This window comes from Hyperolius riggenbachi, chromosome 5 (genome assembly GCF_040937935.1).
Source record: "Hyperolius riggenbachi isolate aHypRig1 chromosome 5, aHypRig1.pri, whole genome shotgun sequence".
NCBI classification, from domain to species: domain Eukaryota; kingdom Metazoa; phylum Chordata; class Amphibia; order Anura; family Hyperoliidae; genus Hyperolius; species Hyperolius riggenbachi.
The window spans coordinates 250622118-250639251 of record NC_090650.1 but is presented as its reverse complement, the minus strand read 5'-3'; the positions used below and the strand labels follow the sequence as shown (position 1 = coordinate 250639251).

Here is a 17134-nt window from a genome sequence, read left to right as displayed (position 1 = left end):
GATGTAAAAACAGATTAAAAAGCGGAATCTGAATCGGAATCGCGTGCAGTGTGCAAGAGGCCTTAGTTTGTATTGAGTTAACTGAATACTTCTGTCAAAAGTAAAAATGAAGATTGATTTAACTGGGAAACTAAGTTTTTTTTTTTTTCCAGTTGAAAAACTAAAACTTGTTTAATGTTATGTGCAGGGTTGTGGAGTTAGTCGGAGCAATTTTGGGTGCCCGGAGTCGGGGGGAAAAAATGCACAGACTCTGACTCCTAATGAATTGAAATTGTAATTAAAATATAAAATATATGTTCTATTTCTCAGATAAGTTATAAATAGTTTATATACACAGTAATAGCTGTGCTTAGTCCACAAAAATGAATGATTGTGACTGTACAGTATATATGATGTGTACACAGGAATCTCTTCTATATACTAAATAACATCTATGTTGTAAGAATAAAGCCTGATGTGTAGCTGTGTCACTAATAGAGATGGTCAATGAGATGGAAATAATTCTGCGCTGATGCTGATTTATGCAAATTTATGCACTCCCTTTGCTCATGAAATCAAATAATTTGATATGTTAAAATTTGCTTTGAGGACTACGAATTAAAGGGTACCTGAGACAGATGAAAAGAAAAGTTTTATACATACCTGGGGCTTCCTTAAGCCCCCTTCAGGCCAATCAGTACCTCGCTGTCCTCCTTCACCACCTGGATCTTCTGCTGAGTCCCGGTAATTCAGCCAGTAAGCACAGTCCGGCCATGTGCTGCTCCTACAGCCAGGAGCATTCTGCACCTGCGCAATAGTGCTGCACAGGTGTAGTATGCTCCCGACGGCGGAGTGTGTGCATGCGCACTACGCCAGACTGGCTCCAGTACCTGGAGTTATTTATGTAAATTCGTCTCAGGTTTACTTTGTTACACAGTAGTACTATACTCTACATATGCACTCCCTACAGAGCTGCAGGGAATCCACTAAGAATGTTGTGCACATTGAACACAGAGGTGTTGTCTATCACCCATAAACTTGGTTCAGATAGTACATGAAGAATGTGTAATGGAGAAAAAAATCGCCTCATTCTCCTGCAGAGTACCTGCACATCACTCTTACATGTACCCACAGTCACATTGCCTAGGGCCTGATAGATGTTCTTTGTTCCTGTCTGTACCTTCTACAAGTACTCCTACCAAGGACTAGTTTTAGTCTATGACTAAGGGCCCGTTTCCACTATTGCGAATCCGCATGCGTTGCCCGCATGCGGATTCGCACAGTCAGTACAAGTGGATGGGACTGTTTCCACTTGTGCGTTTCCCCGCACGTTTTTCTGTGCAGAAAAAATCTGCATGGTAGGGCCCTCAGAATTCGCCTGCGTGTGGAATGCAGGCGAATCGCACGCAATGTATTTAATAGGGAAATCGCATGCGTTTTCCCCATGCGTTTTTGCCGCGAATTCGCATGCGATTTCGCGTAGGTATTAATGTTAATTTACACAGGCAGTGACATGGTTAAATTCGCATACAGCCTTACCTATGCGAAATCGCATGCGAAATCGCGGCAAAAAACGCATGCGGAATCGCACCCGCATGCGATTTGCCTGCGGTGATTTGCCGGCGATTCCGCAACGCTATAGTGGAAACGGGCCCTCAAGGGAATAAATATGGCAGTCTACATATCCTTCTCACTTCGGTTGTCTTTTAAAATTCCTAAGCGTTGGCAGTTAAGAGACAAATTTCATGTTATCCTGCAACATGTATGCATGCCTTGATCAGCAGATTGAGGGTGTTTACTGTTGCCCTGGGTGTGTGCATGTTACTCAATTAGAGGCTACAGTCGCAGAGCTAAATAAGCATCTCGCAACACTGAGACGCATACACAACATGGAGAAGAGCTTGGATCTCACGATCACGGAACCGGTGAAGATGAGGTGGGTGGAGTACAGTCGGAGCAAGAAGCAGAGGTAGCCGCTAGTTGGGTCACAGTTAGAAGGGGTAGGGGAAAAAGTGGCAGGGAGGCTAGTCCCGAGTTGTCCCTCCCTAATAAGTATGCTTGTTTGCGTAATATTGCGGAGGATGATTCTGGAGTAGCAATGCTGCAGGAGGATGTGTCCCTTAGCAACCAAGGGGCAGACTGCTGCAACGAGAAAGGGAATAGGAGTGCAGCTAAGGCTAGACAGGTACTGGTGGTAGGGGATTCAATTATTAGGCACACAGAGAGGGTAATCTGTCGAAGAAACCGTGAATGCCGTACAGTCTGTTGTCTCCCGGGTGCTCGGGTCCGGCATGTAGCGAAAAGAATTGACAGATTATTGGGTGGGGCTGGGCAGAGGCGTATCTAGAGGGGTGCAGGCATGGCTTGTGCCATGGGCGCCACAGTACCATGGGCGCCATGCCTGCTTCTGTGCTGCACCACCATGTCTCCCATCACTCATACCTTAGATCAGATTAATTATGTTAACTGGGGAACATGTAGGGCCCACTTGGGTTAGTGTTACAAAAGAGGGTAGAAAGGGAATAAGAAGAGCATTTTCCAAAAAAGTAACTTCAGCAATTTCCAGAGCCAAAATACACAAGCAAACATAACAAATGTACGCAAGAAAGGATACTGTTTTTAGAGAGGAGGAGGGGGGGGGGGGCGCAATTTCAGAGTTTGCCATAGGCTCTATATTACTCAGATACGCCCCTGGGGCTGGGGAAGGCCCGGCTGTCATGGTACACATTGGCCACAATGACAAAGTTAGTGGGAGCTGGAAGGTCCTCAAAAATGATTTTCAGGTACTTTGAGATAAAGCAATGACCTCCAATGTGGCATTTTCTGAAATACCGCGAGATTTTGAACTAGGATCTGGGGAGAGGCGGGAGGATAAAGTCTCAATATGTAGACAAGATAAGGTAAAAAGACAGTGGGAGCCTAACATTATGGGGGGTGGAGAGGGGGGTGGGGTCAGTGTAAAGAGTAAGGAGGTTGCTAAAACTTCAAGTAGCCCATTTCATGTAAACAAAATTGATAGATGTGGTGGTAAAAATATAAAGTGCATGGTAACCAATGCTAGGAGCCTTGCTAATAAAATAGACGAACTAGAGTTCATTCTGATTGACAAAGGCTATGACGTGGGAATAACCAAGACATGGATGGATGAAAGCCATGACTGGATAGCAAATTTAGAGGGATACAATGTGTTTAGGAAGGATAGAACAGGGAAAAAAGGTGGAGGGGTTTGTTAATAATTCTTTTACAGCTGTCCTGAGAGATGAGATGGAGGAAGATTGTGAAGATGTGGAGTCCGTTTGGGTAAATATTCATGGTGGAAATAACTGTTGCCATTTGCTTATTGGGGTATACTACAGGCCACCACATATTCGTGAAGCTGCAGAACTGCAATTACTACATCAGATTGAAAAAGCTGCAAGTAAAAATGAGGTCATAGTTATGGGTGACTTGAACTTTCCAGACATCGACTGGAGTATTGAGGCTACCCATTCTGGTAAAAGCAGCAGATTTCTGGCATCACTACAGGACAATTACTTGACTCAAATGATAATTATACCAACTAGGGGGAATTTATTACTACATTTGATCATTTCTAATAGACCAGATAATGTATCAAATGTGCAGGTTCAAGAACATTTGGGAAATAGTCATCAGATCAAACGTTATCATGTTGTGATCACTGATAGGCCGCGGGACCACTAAAACTATGAATTTTAGAAAAGCAAAGTTCAATCAACTCAGGCACACACTAAGTTTGGTGAACTGGGATAATGTACTACAAGGGGAGGACACTGAAAGGAAATGGCAAGCTTTTAAACTTACTCTTAATCAATATTGTAGTATGTATATCCCATATGGAAACAAAATATCTAGGAATAAAAAAAGGCCTCTATGGATGAATAGAGAGGTTAGAGATAAAATGAAGAGGAAAAAGAATGCCTATAAGGACCTAAAACAGAAGGAGACCGAGGCTGCGTTAAACAATTATAAGGAGTGCAATCAAAATTGTAAAAAAGAAATTAGGCTGGCAAAGATTGAATCTGAAAATCAAAACGCTAGGGATATCAAATCTAACCCAAAAAAGTTTTACAAGTGCATCAACTGTAAAAAAAGGAAAGGTTTGACTGTATTGGACTCCTAAAGGATGAGGGGGGGGGGGGGGGGACTCAATGGTGGATGACCAAGGTGAGGCAGGGTTGTTAAATGCTTTCTTTGCTTCTGTCTTCAGAAGGGAAACAGCACTGTTGCAAATTACAGATGCAGAAGAGTCTCATTCTTCCAATTGTAATATTTATTACTTAACGCAGGAAGAAGTGAAGGCAAGACTAAATAAATTAAAAATAGACAAGGCACCTGGCGTGGATGGAAGGAATCCTAGGGTCCTAAGGGAATTAAGTTCAGTTATAGATAAACCCCTTTATCTTATCGTTTGTGACTTTCATCTGGCAGAGTCCCAGTGGATTTGCATACAACCCACGTTTTCCCATTATTTAAAGGGAAGGTTCAGGGACGCTTTGAAAAAAATAAAAATCCAAATCCACTTACCTGGGGCTTCCTCCAGCCCTTGGCAGGCAGGAGGTGCCCTCGTTGCGGCTCCGCAGGCTCCCGGTCTCCTCCGGTGGCGCACCCGACCTGGCCAGGCCGGCTGCCAGGTCGAGCTCTTCTGCGCTCCAATGTGCGTCTCACTGGTGCGCACTGACTTCATCGGACGTCCTCCGGGCTGTACTGCGCAGGCTCAGTAGTTCTGCGCCTGCGCAGTACAGCCCGGCGAACGTCCGATGACGTCAGCGTGCCCACGTGAGGCGCATTTTGGAGCACAGAAGAGCCCGACCTGGCAGCTGGCCTGGCCAGGTCGGGTGCGCCACCGGAGGAGACCGGGAGCCGCGGCGAGGGCACCTCCTGTCTGCCACGGGCTGGAGGAAGCCCCAGGTAAGTGGATTTGGATTTTTATTTTTTCAAAGTGTCCCTGAACCTTCCCTTTAAGAAGGGCAAAAAATCAGATCCAGGAAATTATAGACCTGTAAGCTTAACATCAGTTGTATGCAAACTATTTGAGGGATTACTAAGAGATACTATACATGACTTCATAGTAGAAAACAATCTTATTTCTCGGCATCAACATGGGTTTACTAAAGACAGGTCCTGTTTGACTAACATGCTCAGCTTTTATGAGGTAGTGAACACTAATGTGGATATTGGGAATGCTGTAGATGTGATATACTTGGACTTTGCAAATGCCTTCGACACTGTTCCCCACAAAAATCTGGTGCAAAGGTTAAGGATGCAAGGACTGGGGAAGAGTCTGTGTGCATGGATAGGGAACTGGCTAATGGACAGAAAACAAAGAGTTGTGGTCAATGGATCATACTCAAAATGGGAGACTGTTAGCAGTGGGGTCCCACAGGGGGTCTGTACTGGGTCCAGTACACTTCAATTTATTTATTAATGACCCTAGTAGATTCAGTAGTGAGCAATGTTGCTATTTTTGCAGATGATACAAAATTGTGCAGAATCATCAACTCTCAGGAAGATAGGGACATATTGCAACAGGATCTGGATAGGATGGCTATATGGGCACATAAATGGCAGATGAAATTCAATGTTGAAAAATGTAAAGTCATGCATTTTGGTCGTACCAATGGTCTAGCACCATACAAAATAAATGGGATACAGTTGGGGACATTAAACTTGGAGAATGACTTAGGAGTACTCATCGACAACAAGTTAAATATACGCACTCAATGCCAAACCGCTGCAGCTAAAGCTAACAACATTTTGGGATGCATTAAAAGGGAAATCAAAAACTTGAGATGCTAGCATAATATTGCCCCTGTTTAACTCTCTAGTAAGGCCACATCTGGAATATGGAATTCAGTTCTGGGCACCACATTACAGGAAAGATATTTTTAGAGCAGGTGCAGATACGAGCAACAAAATTGATACGTGGGATGGAAGGTCTCACTTACCAAGAAAGGTTAGATAAACTGGGTTTATTTAGTCTAGAGAAAAGATGCCTTAGAAGGTATCTAATTTGTATAAATACATCAGAGGGCAATATAAAAGCTTGGTGAATGAGCTTTTTGTCCCTAGGCCTTCTCAAAGGACTAGAGGACATGATCTGCGCATGGAGGAAAAACATTTTAGCCATTTATTTAGGGAAGGGTTCTTTACAGTAAGAGTGATTAAGATGTGGAATGCATTGCCACAGGAAGTAGTTATGGCAAACTCGATACCTGCATTTAAAGGGGGCTTAGATGCTTTCCTTGCATTGAAAGAAATCCATGGCTACAATTACTAGGTAATGCCTAATGTTGATCCAGGAATTTTATCTGAATGCCATCTGGAGTTGGGAAGGATTTTTTTTCCCTTTTGGGGCTAATTGAACCATGCCTTGTAAGGGTTTTTCGCCTTCCTCTGGATCAACAGGGATATGTGAGGGAGCAGGCAGGTGTTCTTTGTTCTCTGGTTGAACTCGATGGACGTATGTCTTTTTTCAGCCCAAATAACTATGTAACTGTTACATACTTTCAATAAATAAGATTGTAATATGGAAATTAGAGGAGTCTGAGTCGGTGGAATCCTAAACTGAGGAGTCTGAGTCGGTGGATTTTTGTACAGACTCCACAGCCCTGATTATGTGAGTGATATCACTGCACCTTTGTATTAAGCAGTCTGCAATTTGGTGGCTAAATCATGAGCAGTTTGGAAAAAAAAGTTCTTTGAAAGGCCGCTTCCTTCCATCTATCTCCCAGAAACAAAGATCTTTTCATTCCTGTTCAAGCTTCCATTCATTTACTGAGTCATTGTGCTCATGTGGCTTCCAGACACTGCCTTCATCTTGTCCCCTTCTCTTCACTCATCCCTATGGTTGTTAGGCTACAGCAAATGAGCTGGCTACACATGCACATTAGGCAGACTCTCATCCGCTGTCTTTTCATTCACTTCCTTTTTGGATTGTGTTGAGTTTCTAACCATCACTTCAATAAAGCTGATTTGCTTCTGTGTTCACGAGCAGGAGAGCATCACTGAGAGCACATTGAAATTTTCTAGTTTAATTGAAATTCACAAGAAGAATGCAATTCATCAGAAATACTGTTCACCTTTTTATGTATGGTAATTGTAATGCCCCTGTCCATGCTGGACAATGTTAATGGTGGTTGATTAATGGTGGTTGAAGTTGGTGTATTAACCTCCTTGCTGGTCTAATTCCCCCGGCAAGGAGGCAGCGCAGCACTTTTTTTTTTTTTTTTTTTTTTTAAATCATGTAGCGAGCCCTGGGCAGCGGCAGCTGTGCAGCCACTCCGATCGCTTCCGGCGATCGGAGTAAGCAGGAAATCCCGTTCAGAACTGGATTTCCTGCTGGGCTTCCCCGGTCGCCATGGCGACGGGGAGGGAGGACGTCACCGACGTCGGGACGTCCTAGGGAATCCCGATCCACCCCTCAGCGCTGCCTGGCCCTAATTTGCCAGGCTGCGCTGGGGGGGGGGGGGGGAGGCGGCGCGGCGGGTAGCGGCGAATCGGCGGGTAGCGGCGGTGATCGCGTACTACACGCAGCTAGCAAAGTGCTAGCTGCGTGTAGGAAAAAAAAATATGCAAATCGGCCCAGCGGGGCTTGAGAAATCCTCCTGCGCAGGTTACCCCGAGCTGAGCTCGGGATAACCGGCAAGGAGGTTAAAAAAAAATTTGACTTTTAGAGTGAACAGATTTGTAAAATTTTTGTATGTTCTTGGCTCCTAGACACAGGTTGGGGGTAACCAGTATAACTGGAAATGATCAGAGAGGAGTAGAAGCTTGCTTGTCTGGTCATAGGCAAAGGCAAAAAGCCCTCCTCCTTTCCTGCTGAAGTGACTCAGCTGTTGCCAGGGTGATGTGTCTATTCAGCAGAGGGAGGAGGGCAGAGTGAAGAAAGGGGTAGAAAGCTTATGCCAGCAATTATTACATTTGTTGATGTACCAGAGATAATCAAGGTTATACTGCTCTCTGTAGTGAAAATAAACATTTTTATATACAGGGAATAGATAAAGCAGTGGTGGACTTGCCTCCTCCAAGTAGACACAAGATTCTGTCGATAATGTTAAACAAAAATGTATTTACATACACCAAAGTGCAGTGCAACGTGTTTCGCAAGTAAGATACCCCTTCATCAGGCAATAGACGGACCATATAACAATTTCAGGTCTAGATCAAAGCCAAGCTCCTCTGTCTTCTTGGAGGGAGGTAAGTACACCACTTCCGCCTCTATTTTTAACATTTTCAAGCAAATTCTATCCTTTTGGCACCTCTGTCTGCTTGTACATTACCTGAGTCCACCCTTGGTGGAGGGGTGTTACCTCTTTTCCTCCGATCTACTGAGAGCGACTTCTTATTCCTGAGTGGGGACAGGTCTAATCCCCCCCACCTGCCTTTACAGTGGTTGCCTGGATGGTAACCCTGGTTTGTGAGTATATTTGTATACTAGCTTTATCATATTCATCTTGTTGCCAGTACATACTACACTATATTGGGCTCTCGGCGTCATCCTCTCTAAATGTTCATCTATGTAACTAAGAGTAGTTACTGAAATGTTATTAATTAACATAACTAATGTAACTTAATGACAGTAATCTTTCACAATCTTCCCCCCCCCCCCCCCAAAATCCCATCACCCCCAAGAAGTGGTCAGGAGGGATCATAAATATTTGAGCACCATCATAGGTGCCCATTCACTCATTGGCTGTCATTGTAATTTTGGGCGTATAACTTTCCCAATAAAATATCAGGCACCGAGGCCACTCTTGTTGCAAATTGCGGCTTTAAATAGCAAGTGATTGGCACACCGAAATTTACCCCGATAGCCAATGTCCAAATGGGCACCTCTGGTCAAGAGTTAGGCGTCGGTGTGGGTTGGGTAGGAGTCTTAAAGTGCATCCGAGATGAACTTTTACTCCTTCCATAATTGTGTTCCTTTCCTATAGTTTATAGGGCATTCCTCAAGCCAAATACTTTTGTTTTTGTTTTAATACTCTAATTCCCTATAAATAACTAAACAAGCCCCACCCACAGTTTTCAGAGAGCCTTGGCAGTAGCAAGGGCTCATGGGAGCTCAGTCTGGACAGGAGGAGGGGGAGGTTACTAGCCAGAGATTTCAGAGGCAGAGGGAAGGAGGAGGGGTTAGGTTTTTTCAGTCTGAGTGCTGATGGTGCAGATAAGCCTGCCTCTGTGTAATGTTTACAAACATGGCTGCTGTCATTGTATCACAGGAAGAAATAATCATATTCTATTAACCTCCTTGCCGGTTATCCCGAGCTCAGCTCGGGGTAACCTGCGCAGGAGGATATCTCAGGCCCTGCTGGGCCGATTTGCATAATTTTTTTTTTGTTACAAGCAGCTAGCACTTTGCTAGCTGCTTGTAACTTCCGATCGCCGCCGATCCGCCGCAATCCGCCGCGCCGAGTCGCTCCCCCCCGCCCCAGAGCCCTGCGCTGCCTGGCCAATCAGTGCCAGGCAGCGTTGAGGGGCGGATCGGGATTCCCTATGACGTCCCGACGTCCATGACGTCGGTGACGTCATCCCGCCCCGTCGCCATGGCGACTGGGGAAGCCCTGCAGGAAATCCCGTTCTCAACGGGATTCCCTGCATACTCTGATCGCCGAAGGCGATCGGAGTGGGTGGGGGGATGCCGCCGCTTAGCGGCTATCATGTAGCGAGCCCTTGGCTCGCTACATGATTTAAAAAATAAAAAAATTAAAAAAATGTGCGGCGCTGCCTCCTTGCCGGATTTTTTAGACCGGCAAGGAGGTTAAAGCAGTATGCAGACAGATTTGCTTTTTAAACCATCTAAATTGTACATAAGATATATAGACAAGTTCCTTGTTCTAGTTAGTTTTTCATCTCGGATCCGCTTTAAGTGTTAGGCATTTGGGGAGGGGGGGCATCTTAAGGGTTGGGCAGGGGGCTAAGGTTAGCTGCCCACCTGGGTATGTTAGGCATTTAGAGGGAGGCTTCTGTTTGAGAATAGGGTTTGGACACCGATTGCCAATATTCTACTAAAGTGGGTAATATATCGGTAAAAATAGTATCGGTAAAAATTACCAATATTGTATGACTGTTATTTGGCACCCATTTCTACTTGCAGTACTTTCATATGAGCACCCCCAGGCAGTCTTTACATATGAACACAGAGCTGATCCTGCCCACCACCTACCTGTGCTACACTGGAGGGAGCAGAGGGAGGAGGTAGACAGGGGGATAGCTCTGTGTAGCCGAAGAAACTCACATGCTGCTGGCTGTTCTCTATTTTGGAAATGTCAATGTCAATCACATGGCCCAGGATCTGTATCAAACATGAACATGGACTGGTTGATTCTTGGCAAGGTGGAAATAGATTGGTTCAACTTAACCACTTCCCAACCACTGGTTTTCCCCCTTAAAAACCAGAGCAATTTTCATATCGCGCTCCTTCCATTAATTCGCTAATAATGGTATTGTTGTTAATCACACAAAAAAGATCTATATATTGTTTTTTTCGCCACCAATAAGGCTTTCTATGGGTGGTACTTTTTGCTAAGAATTATTTTGTTACATACATTTTAAAGGGAATAATAAGGAAAAAATGAAAAACTTCATTATTTCTCAGTTTTCGGCCATTATAGTTTTAAAATAAAACATGCTGCCGTAATTAAAACCCACACATTTTATTTGTCTCTGTTATTGCAACATTTAAAATATTTCCCCGGTGCAATGTATGGCGCCAATATTTTATCTGGAAAAAGAGGTCCATTTTTTCAGTTTAGCGATTTATAATTCTATATATCTAATTAAAATCCTTTATTTGCAAAATTAACAGTAATATTCCTTCCTGACATACATATTAAAAAGTCTATAAGTTAACAATTATTTTTTTGTTTTGTGTAACTATAGGGTAGGAGTGTAATGAGTTCAAATGTAATAAAAAGTATGTATAACTATATATAAAGTGTATGTGTGTGTATGTTTGAGTGCATTTTACTTTTTGGCCACAAGATGGCACTACACTTAACTTCAGAGTACAGTAAACAGTACTCGGAAGTAAGTAGTTAGTGTATCGGTTTACATGAATGAAATGCCGGCGTCAGCATGATGCCGGCTTTTCATTCATTGGCGTTACAACGATCTGGATGGGAACAAGCTGTTCCCAGTCCCTGATCACCTTATCGACGGAAGTGCGGCGATTGTGAGCGACGAGGTAAACAACGCGGATACATGTATTTACACCCCTGGTTGTGAAGCATTATGCAGGGGGGTGTGAATACACAATGCAGCGGTTGTGTAGGAGTTAAAGTTGCATGCGGTTTTTTTTTTTGTTTGGTTGGTTTTTTTTCTACAGAATTTGCATAATCTTCTATCAACTTGGAAGTCTGTGCATCTCATTGACCATCTTTAGTGCTGTCTGTTAGACACGATGCATTGATGTGTGGTTGTCCACATTTTTTCCTTGCTTGTAAATTCTTTTCTTCTGCTTACTTCCAGGTTCACAAAGTTGAAGAGCCTCAATCTTTCCAACAATAATTTAGGAGAGTTCCCACTTGCTGTGTGCAATATTCCTACATTAACTGAACTTAACCTTTCATGCAATTCTGTACAAGTCTTACCGTCTGCAGTTGGAGACATGCACAAGTATGTATGAGCCTTCATAGTACAGTAGATCTAATTAATCTTGCTAATTGGAATTGTGCTTTAACATTGTTGTGCTTTAGGGTGGTGTTTGATTGTCTTTGTAACTACATTTTCTTTTCTTTTTTTATGAGCGAACATGCCTAATGATTTGAGGCATGTTTGTTTATTTACAGCACTTTGATTGGCTCGGGGAACACATGTTCCCAATTCACTAATCGCTGACACTTAAATCCTGCCGTGAATGAGTGGCAGAGATCCTGAAACAGCAGTCTATCATTGCAGCCCAACTTGTTATGGAATAAAGAGCTATAATTACTCACAGCGGTGTCGGCCCATCAGTTGTTTTTGCATGTATGTCTATCCATTCTGAAAACAGAAAATGTTATGGTAACTCTTAAAGTGGACCGGAACTCTTGTACAGGGCAGAAGGAAAACCTAGAGAATTGCACCATGTATGTATTTACAGAATTTAGCCTATCCAATTCCCCCTCATTTGTGTCTAATCACAAGTTGTAATTTGATCTCTCCCCGTGTCACCTGACTGTCATGGCAGATAAGCTAATTTGCAAGCATAGGATGCTAATAAAATGTCTGCTTTCATGAATCAGGAAGTAGACCGTACAGATTTATTGCAGGATTTCTATGAGCTGTAACAATGAATAGTGAAAGTGCAGCACTCTTCTTTTGCTTCCTGATAGAAAGGACGCAGGAGGAGGCACCATAAAAACCAGATTAAGACCCAGACAGCCACGTCCATATCAGAGGAGAATGTAGTTAACATATCATCTGCTCAACTGACACCGACACAGATGGTCGTTCTCAACCATGGATTATCATTTTCTCCGACAAATTGGCCTGATCCTTTGGAGGTCGATATTGAGTTACAGCGTTTCTTTAGGAATATTAAGTTGAAATATTATTTTTCCATACCAAGGAATTTCATGATGACAGCCTTACAGAGTGAAGAAGCAGCACTTAGTTTGAAAAATTTAGGATTACGGACTAAATCCAGTTTCCAACCGCCTTCTGGTCAGATTATAGATCTATTTATACAGAGTATAAATACAGGGAGAAATAGATACCTTGTTGCGGAGGACAGATAGATTGGGAATGTGTATCTAATAATTTAACTAAGAATGAAAAAATGGCTTTACAAGAACTGATAAATACGCAGCTGACCATTAAGCCAGCGGTTAAAGGTGGGTCTGTCGTCGTCATGGATACCATTACTTACAAAAATGAAATCAGGAGACAACTTGCTGACCAGGGGACTTACCGCCTGTTGAATGGAGACCCTCTGAAAGATATTCAACAAAAAATACATATTATATCCAGAGCATCGCAGGATGGACTTATTGATATGAAGTTGGCCAATTATCTAATACAGGCAGATCCGATCACTCCAGTCCTGTACACGTGCCCTAAAATTCATAAAACATTGGACAATCCTCCCGGCCGCCCTATAGTGGCTGGTGTAGATTTAGTGTTCTCGCCCATAGCGAAATACCTTGATAAGATTCTGAGACCTTATGTGGCAGGACAGAAATCATATCTTAGAGATACTCAGATGTTCTTGAATGTCATTAGGAATATCGAACCTATACAGGGGGATTGTCTGTTGGTTACAATGGATGTGGAGAGCCTCTACACCTCCATCCCTCATGATGGGGGTGTGGAGGCTGTCAAGTACATGTTAGAGGTGGCCTCCGATTTCAATCAGCAGCAGATAAGATTTATTTGTGATCTATTGGAATTGGTCCTGAGTAATTATTTTCGATTTGAGGATGACTTCTTTATGCAAATTAAGGGTACGGCGATGGGGTCGAACGTGGCCCCCACCTATGCAAACCTCTTCATGAGTGTGTATGAGGATATGTACATATACACAAATCCATTGTTTAAACGATATGCCACACAGTGGCTTAGATATATTGATGATGTTTTTTGCATGTGGGCGGGGCCACGTTCGACCCTAGATGCCTTTGTGACAGAGATAATGTCCTGTAATAAGGACATCAGATTCACTGTCCATGGTTCTGAAAAACAGATATCCTTTTTGGATGGGATGGTTATCAGAGAGGGTGATGGGCTATCAACTGACCTTTACACAAAGCCAACGGATGTTAACTCCCTGTTGCAGTTCGGGAGCTTTCATTCCTTGGCCACTAAGAGATCTATTCCTTTGAGCCAATTTAAGAGAGTGCATACCATAGTGTCAGATCAGCGGCAGAGAGATGTTAGGATAGGAGAAATGCGTAATAAATTTTTGAGGGGATATCCAGGTGAAGTAGTGGAAGGAACAGTGGCAAGACTCAGTGATGGAGTAGGAGGTAGACAGCGTAGGAGGTTGTCTGATGGGGTGCCTTTTGTATCTAAATTCAATACTGAAAGCTATAATATAGCTAAAATTATAAAGCATCATTGGCACCTACTGTCGGACAGTTTCCCACAAATTAGTGAATTTAATAATGTCCCTGTTTTTTTTTATAAAAAAGCACCTTCCTTGCGAGATAAATTGGTACATGCAGATATAATCAAAAGTGGTGCTAGTCGGCGTGGACTGACCCGCAGGGGCACTTATCCATGTCTTAATTGTGTCCATTGCAGTTCTGTAATTAAGGGGGACACCATTGTGCATCCCCATAGGGGTACCAAATTTAAGATTAAGGGTTGTCACTCTTGTGACTCCATGTATGTAGTTTATGCTTTGAAGTGCCCCTGCGGGCTAGTCTATGTTGGCCAGACCACACAAAAGATCAAGGTTAGACTTTCTTCCCACAAACCTGCCATAAGATGGTCTGGCCAACATAGACTAGCCCGCAGGGGCACTTCAAAGCATAAACTACATACATGGAGTCACAAGAGTGACAACCCTTAATCTTAAATTTGGTACCCCTATGGGGATGCACAATGGTGTCCCCCTTAATTACAGAACTGCAATGGACACAATTAAGACATGGATAAGTGCCCCTGCGGGTCAGTCCACGCCGACTAGCACCACTTTTGATTATATCTGCATGTACCAATTTATCTCGCAAGGAAGGTGCTTTTTTATAAAAAAAACTTGTGGATCAGGCAGTGGCAAACCATTTTGTTAAAGCTTCACATATACTTAGTCAACTGAGATATATGATTTTGGAGCAGGTATTGCCACCGAGGAGAGGAGGAGCTAGAGTAAAAAACTTTTGTATAGGGAGGCATATTGGATAAAAAAAAAAGTTGGAGCCCATAGGTTTAAACAGGGAATTGAATTTGATACCTTTTCTATAGACTGCTGTTAGTCTTCTGCTCCATCTAATGATGTCATTGCTGCTGATACAGTTTCAGTTTTTGTTGTTTTGTTGTTTTTATGTTTTTTATTTTATCATTTTTTATTTTTGTTTTCAATCTTTTTTATTGAATTTTTTAAAGTAGAAGATAAACATATCATTACAGACTGTATAGGCATTAACGTAATAGCAGATTACAAAATATTATACAATCATGTGCAAAACTTAATTCAAACAACAGTTGTAAAAGTTAGAGGATGTAATAATGAACAAGATCCAGGTATGTCTTAGATAAGTGTATATGAGGTAAACAGGAAATGATGATCATGTAACACATTTCAAGTATTGCTACCTAGAGGGGGGGGCTACTGTATTATTGGTTATGGCAAAATATCTCTTGCTCACTCACGGAACCAAAATATGGCCGAGCAAGAGCTTATTTCACTCTAGTGCAATTCATAGCTAACGTTGCCTGCCTCCCAGCGGAGGCAGGGGTGGATGTCAGATGAGCTTATCTGTCAACAGACTAGGAAAGGAGGAGAAAAGAGGTGAGTATAGGGTAAGAGGAAGTGTTGTTGGGACGAGGAGGTCAGGTGGTCTCAAACCAGCCAGGACTGTGGAAATTAAAGTTGCTCAGGGACATTAGAGATTACTGATCATGGCACTGCAGTCTGAGCCCAATAAGTATTCTATGAAGGAGGACCAGATTTTGTTGAATCTAGTCATGTTGTCTTCCAACCGGGCACGTAGTTTTTCGAAGAAGAGGATACGGCTTAACCTGTTTTTTACTAGGTCGAATGATAGGAGACTTGAGTTCCATGCTGCAGCTATCGTTAGCTTGGTTGCAGTAAAAATATAGTTTACTAGGGCATTTTGTGGTTTGGTGAGGTTCGGATATGGGAGGCCCAATAGGGTGTGGATAGGGTCTCTAGGAATTGGTTGGTTAACCAAAGAGGAGGCCCAAGTACACGCTCTTAGCCAGAGCCGACGGACTTTAGTGCATTTCCACCAGATGTGGGCTTGAGAGCCCAAGGCATTACAGCCCCTGAAGCAATTCGGGGATGTAGTGTTGTTAAATTTAGCTACTCGGGCGGGGACCATATACCATCGGAAGAGTAGCTTGTAGTTAACCTCCACTAAGTCTGCATTAATTGAGATTCTGGGAATATTGGTCCAGATCTCTGAGAGGTCGTCGGGGTCTAATAAGATATCCAAGTCTTTCTCCCAGTCAACTACATATTTGGGCTTATGTTTAGATTGTGCATGGGATAGTGCCTGATATATAGAGGATATGGCACCTGGGGAGAGCGGGTCAGAGGCACACATATGTTCAAATGGGGTTCTAGTTAGTGGGGAGTCCGTGAATCTGAGGTGAGATTTAACGAAATGTGAGATTTGTAAGTAACGAAATCTTTCAGTGCGTGGGAGCTGCTTATGCTCTCGTAGGGAAGCTAGGGTCTTCATTCCTGTATCTGAGGAGAGAGCGTAAACCGTAGTGAGGTGGGAATTAGCCCACCAACGAAAGCTAGCTGGGGAGTTTAAGGCTGCCGGGAAGGAAGGGTTCCCTAAAAAGGAGGTTAAAGGCCTATGAGGGGACAATAAGTTCCCCGAATATTTGCAGCTGTCCCAGACTGATAGAGAGTGCTTAATTATTGGATTAGTGATGGTGTGTCTATCAGTAGGGGTAATCCAGAGGAGGTTAGGGGGTTTTATTGGGCTTACTAGGATTTCTTCAATGTCTACCCATGAGGGCCTGTCAGTGTCTAGTTGCCAAAGGATTAGTGGAGAGATTTGTGCTGCCTTATAGTAATATTTTAAATTAGGAACTCCAAGTCCTCCATCATTTCTCAGGCGGTATAAGTGTGCATTACGGAATCTTGGCTTTTTAGAGTCCCAGATAAAATGGTTAACCTTGCTCTGTATATTGTTTAGGAAGGAAGTTGGTAGTGGGATTGGGAGCATACGGAAGGCATAGAGGAGTTTTGGGAGAAATGACATTTTTATTGCCGTGATGCGGCCCATCCAAGAGATGGAATATCGTTTCCAGCATTCTAAGAGGTGAAGTAACTCTTTGACCAACGTGGGGTAGTTATGGCGGAACAGAGTGTCGTAAGTATTTGTAAGGAAAATGCCTAGGTAGGGAAGTTTGTGTTGATCCCATTGAAATTCAAAGGCGTCTTGCAGAGCCTGCATAAGTCTGTGTGGTAGCGAAATATTCAACGCCTTCGATTTGTCCGGGTTAACTTGTAGGC

At 43.2% G+C, this 17134-nt stretch overlaps 1 protein-coding gene across 1 annotated transcript in view; it reads left to right on the top strand.

Annotated features, from left to right (window-relative positions):
• Positions 1 to 17134, top strand: part of PHLPP1 (PH domain and leucine rich repeat protein phosphatase 1) — a 232367-nt gene that overhangs the window by 159965 nt on the left and 55268 nt on the right. Inside the window, exon 5 of the mRNA XM_068236762.1 lies at positions 11467 to 11613. Within this exon, the coding sequence (XP_068092863.1) occupies positions 11467 to 11613 (147 nt within the window). The remainder of the gene's footprint in view (positions 1 to 11466; positions 11614 to 17134) is intronic.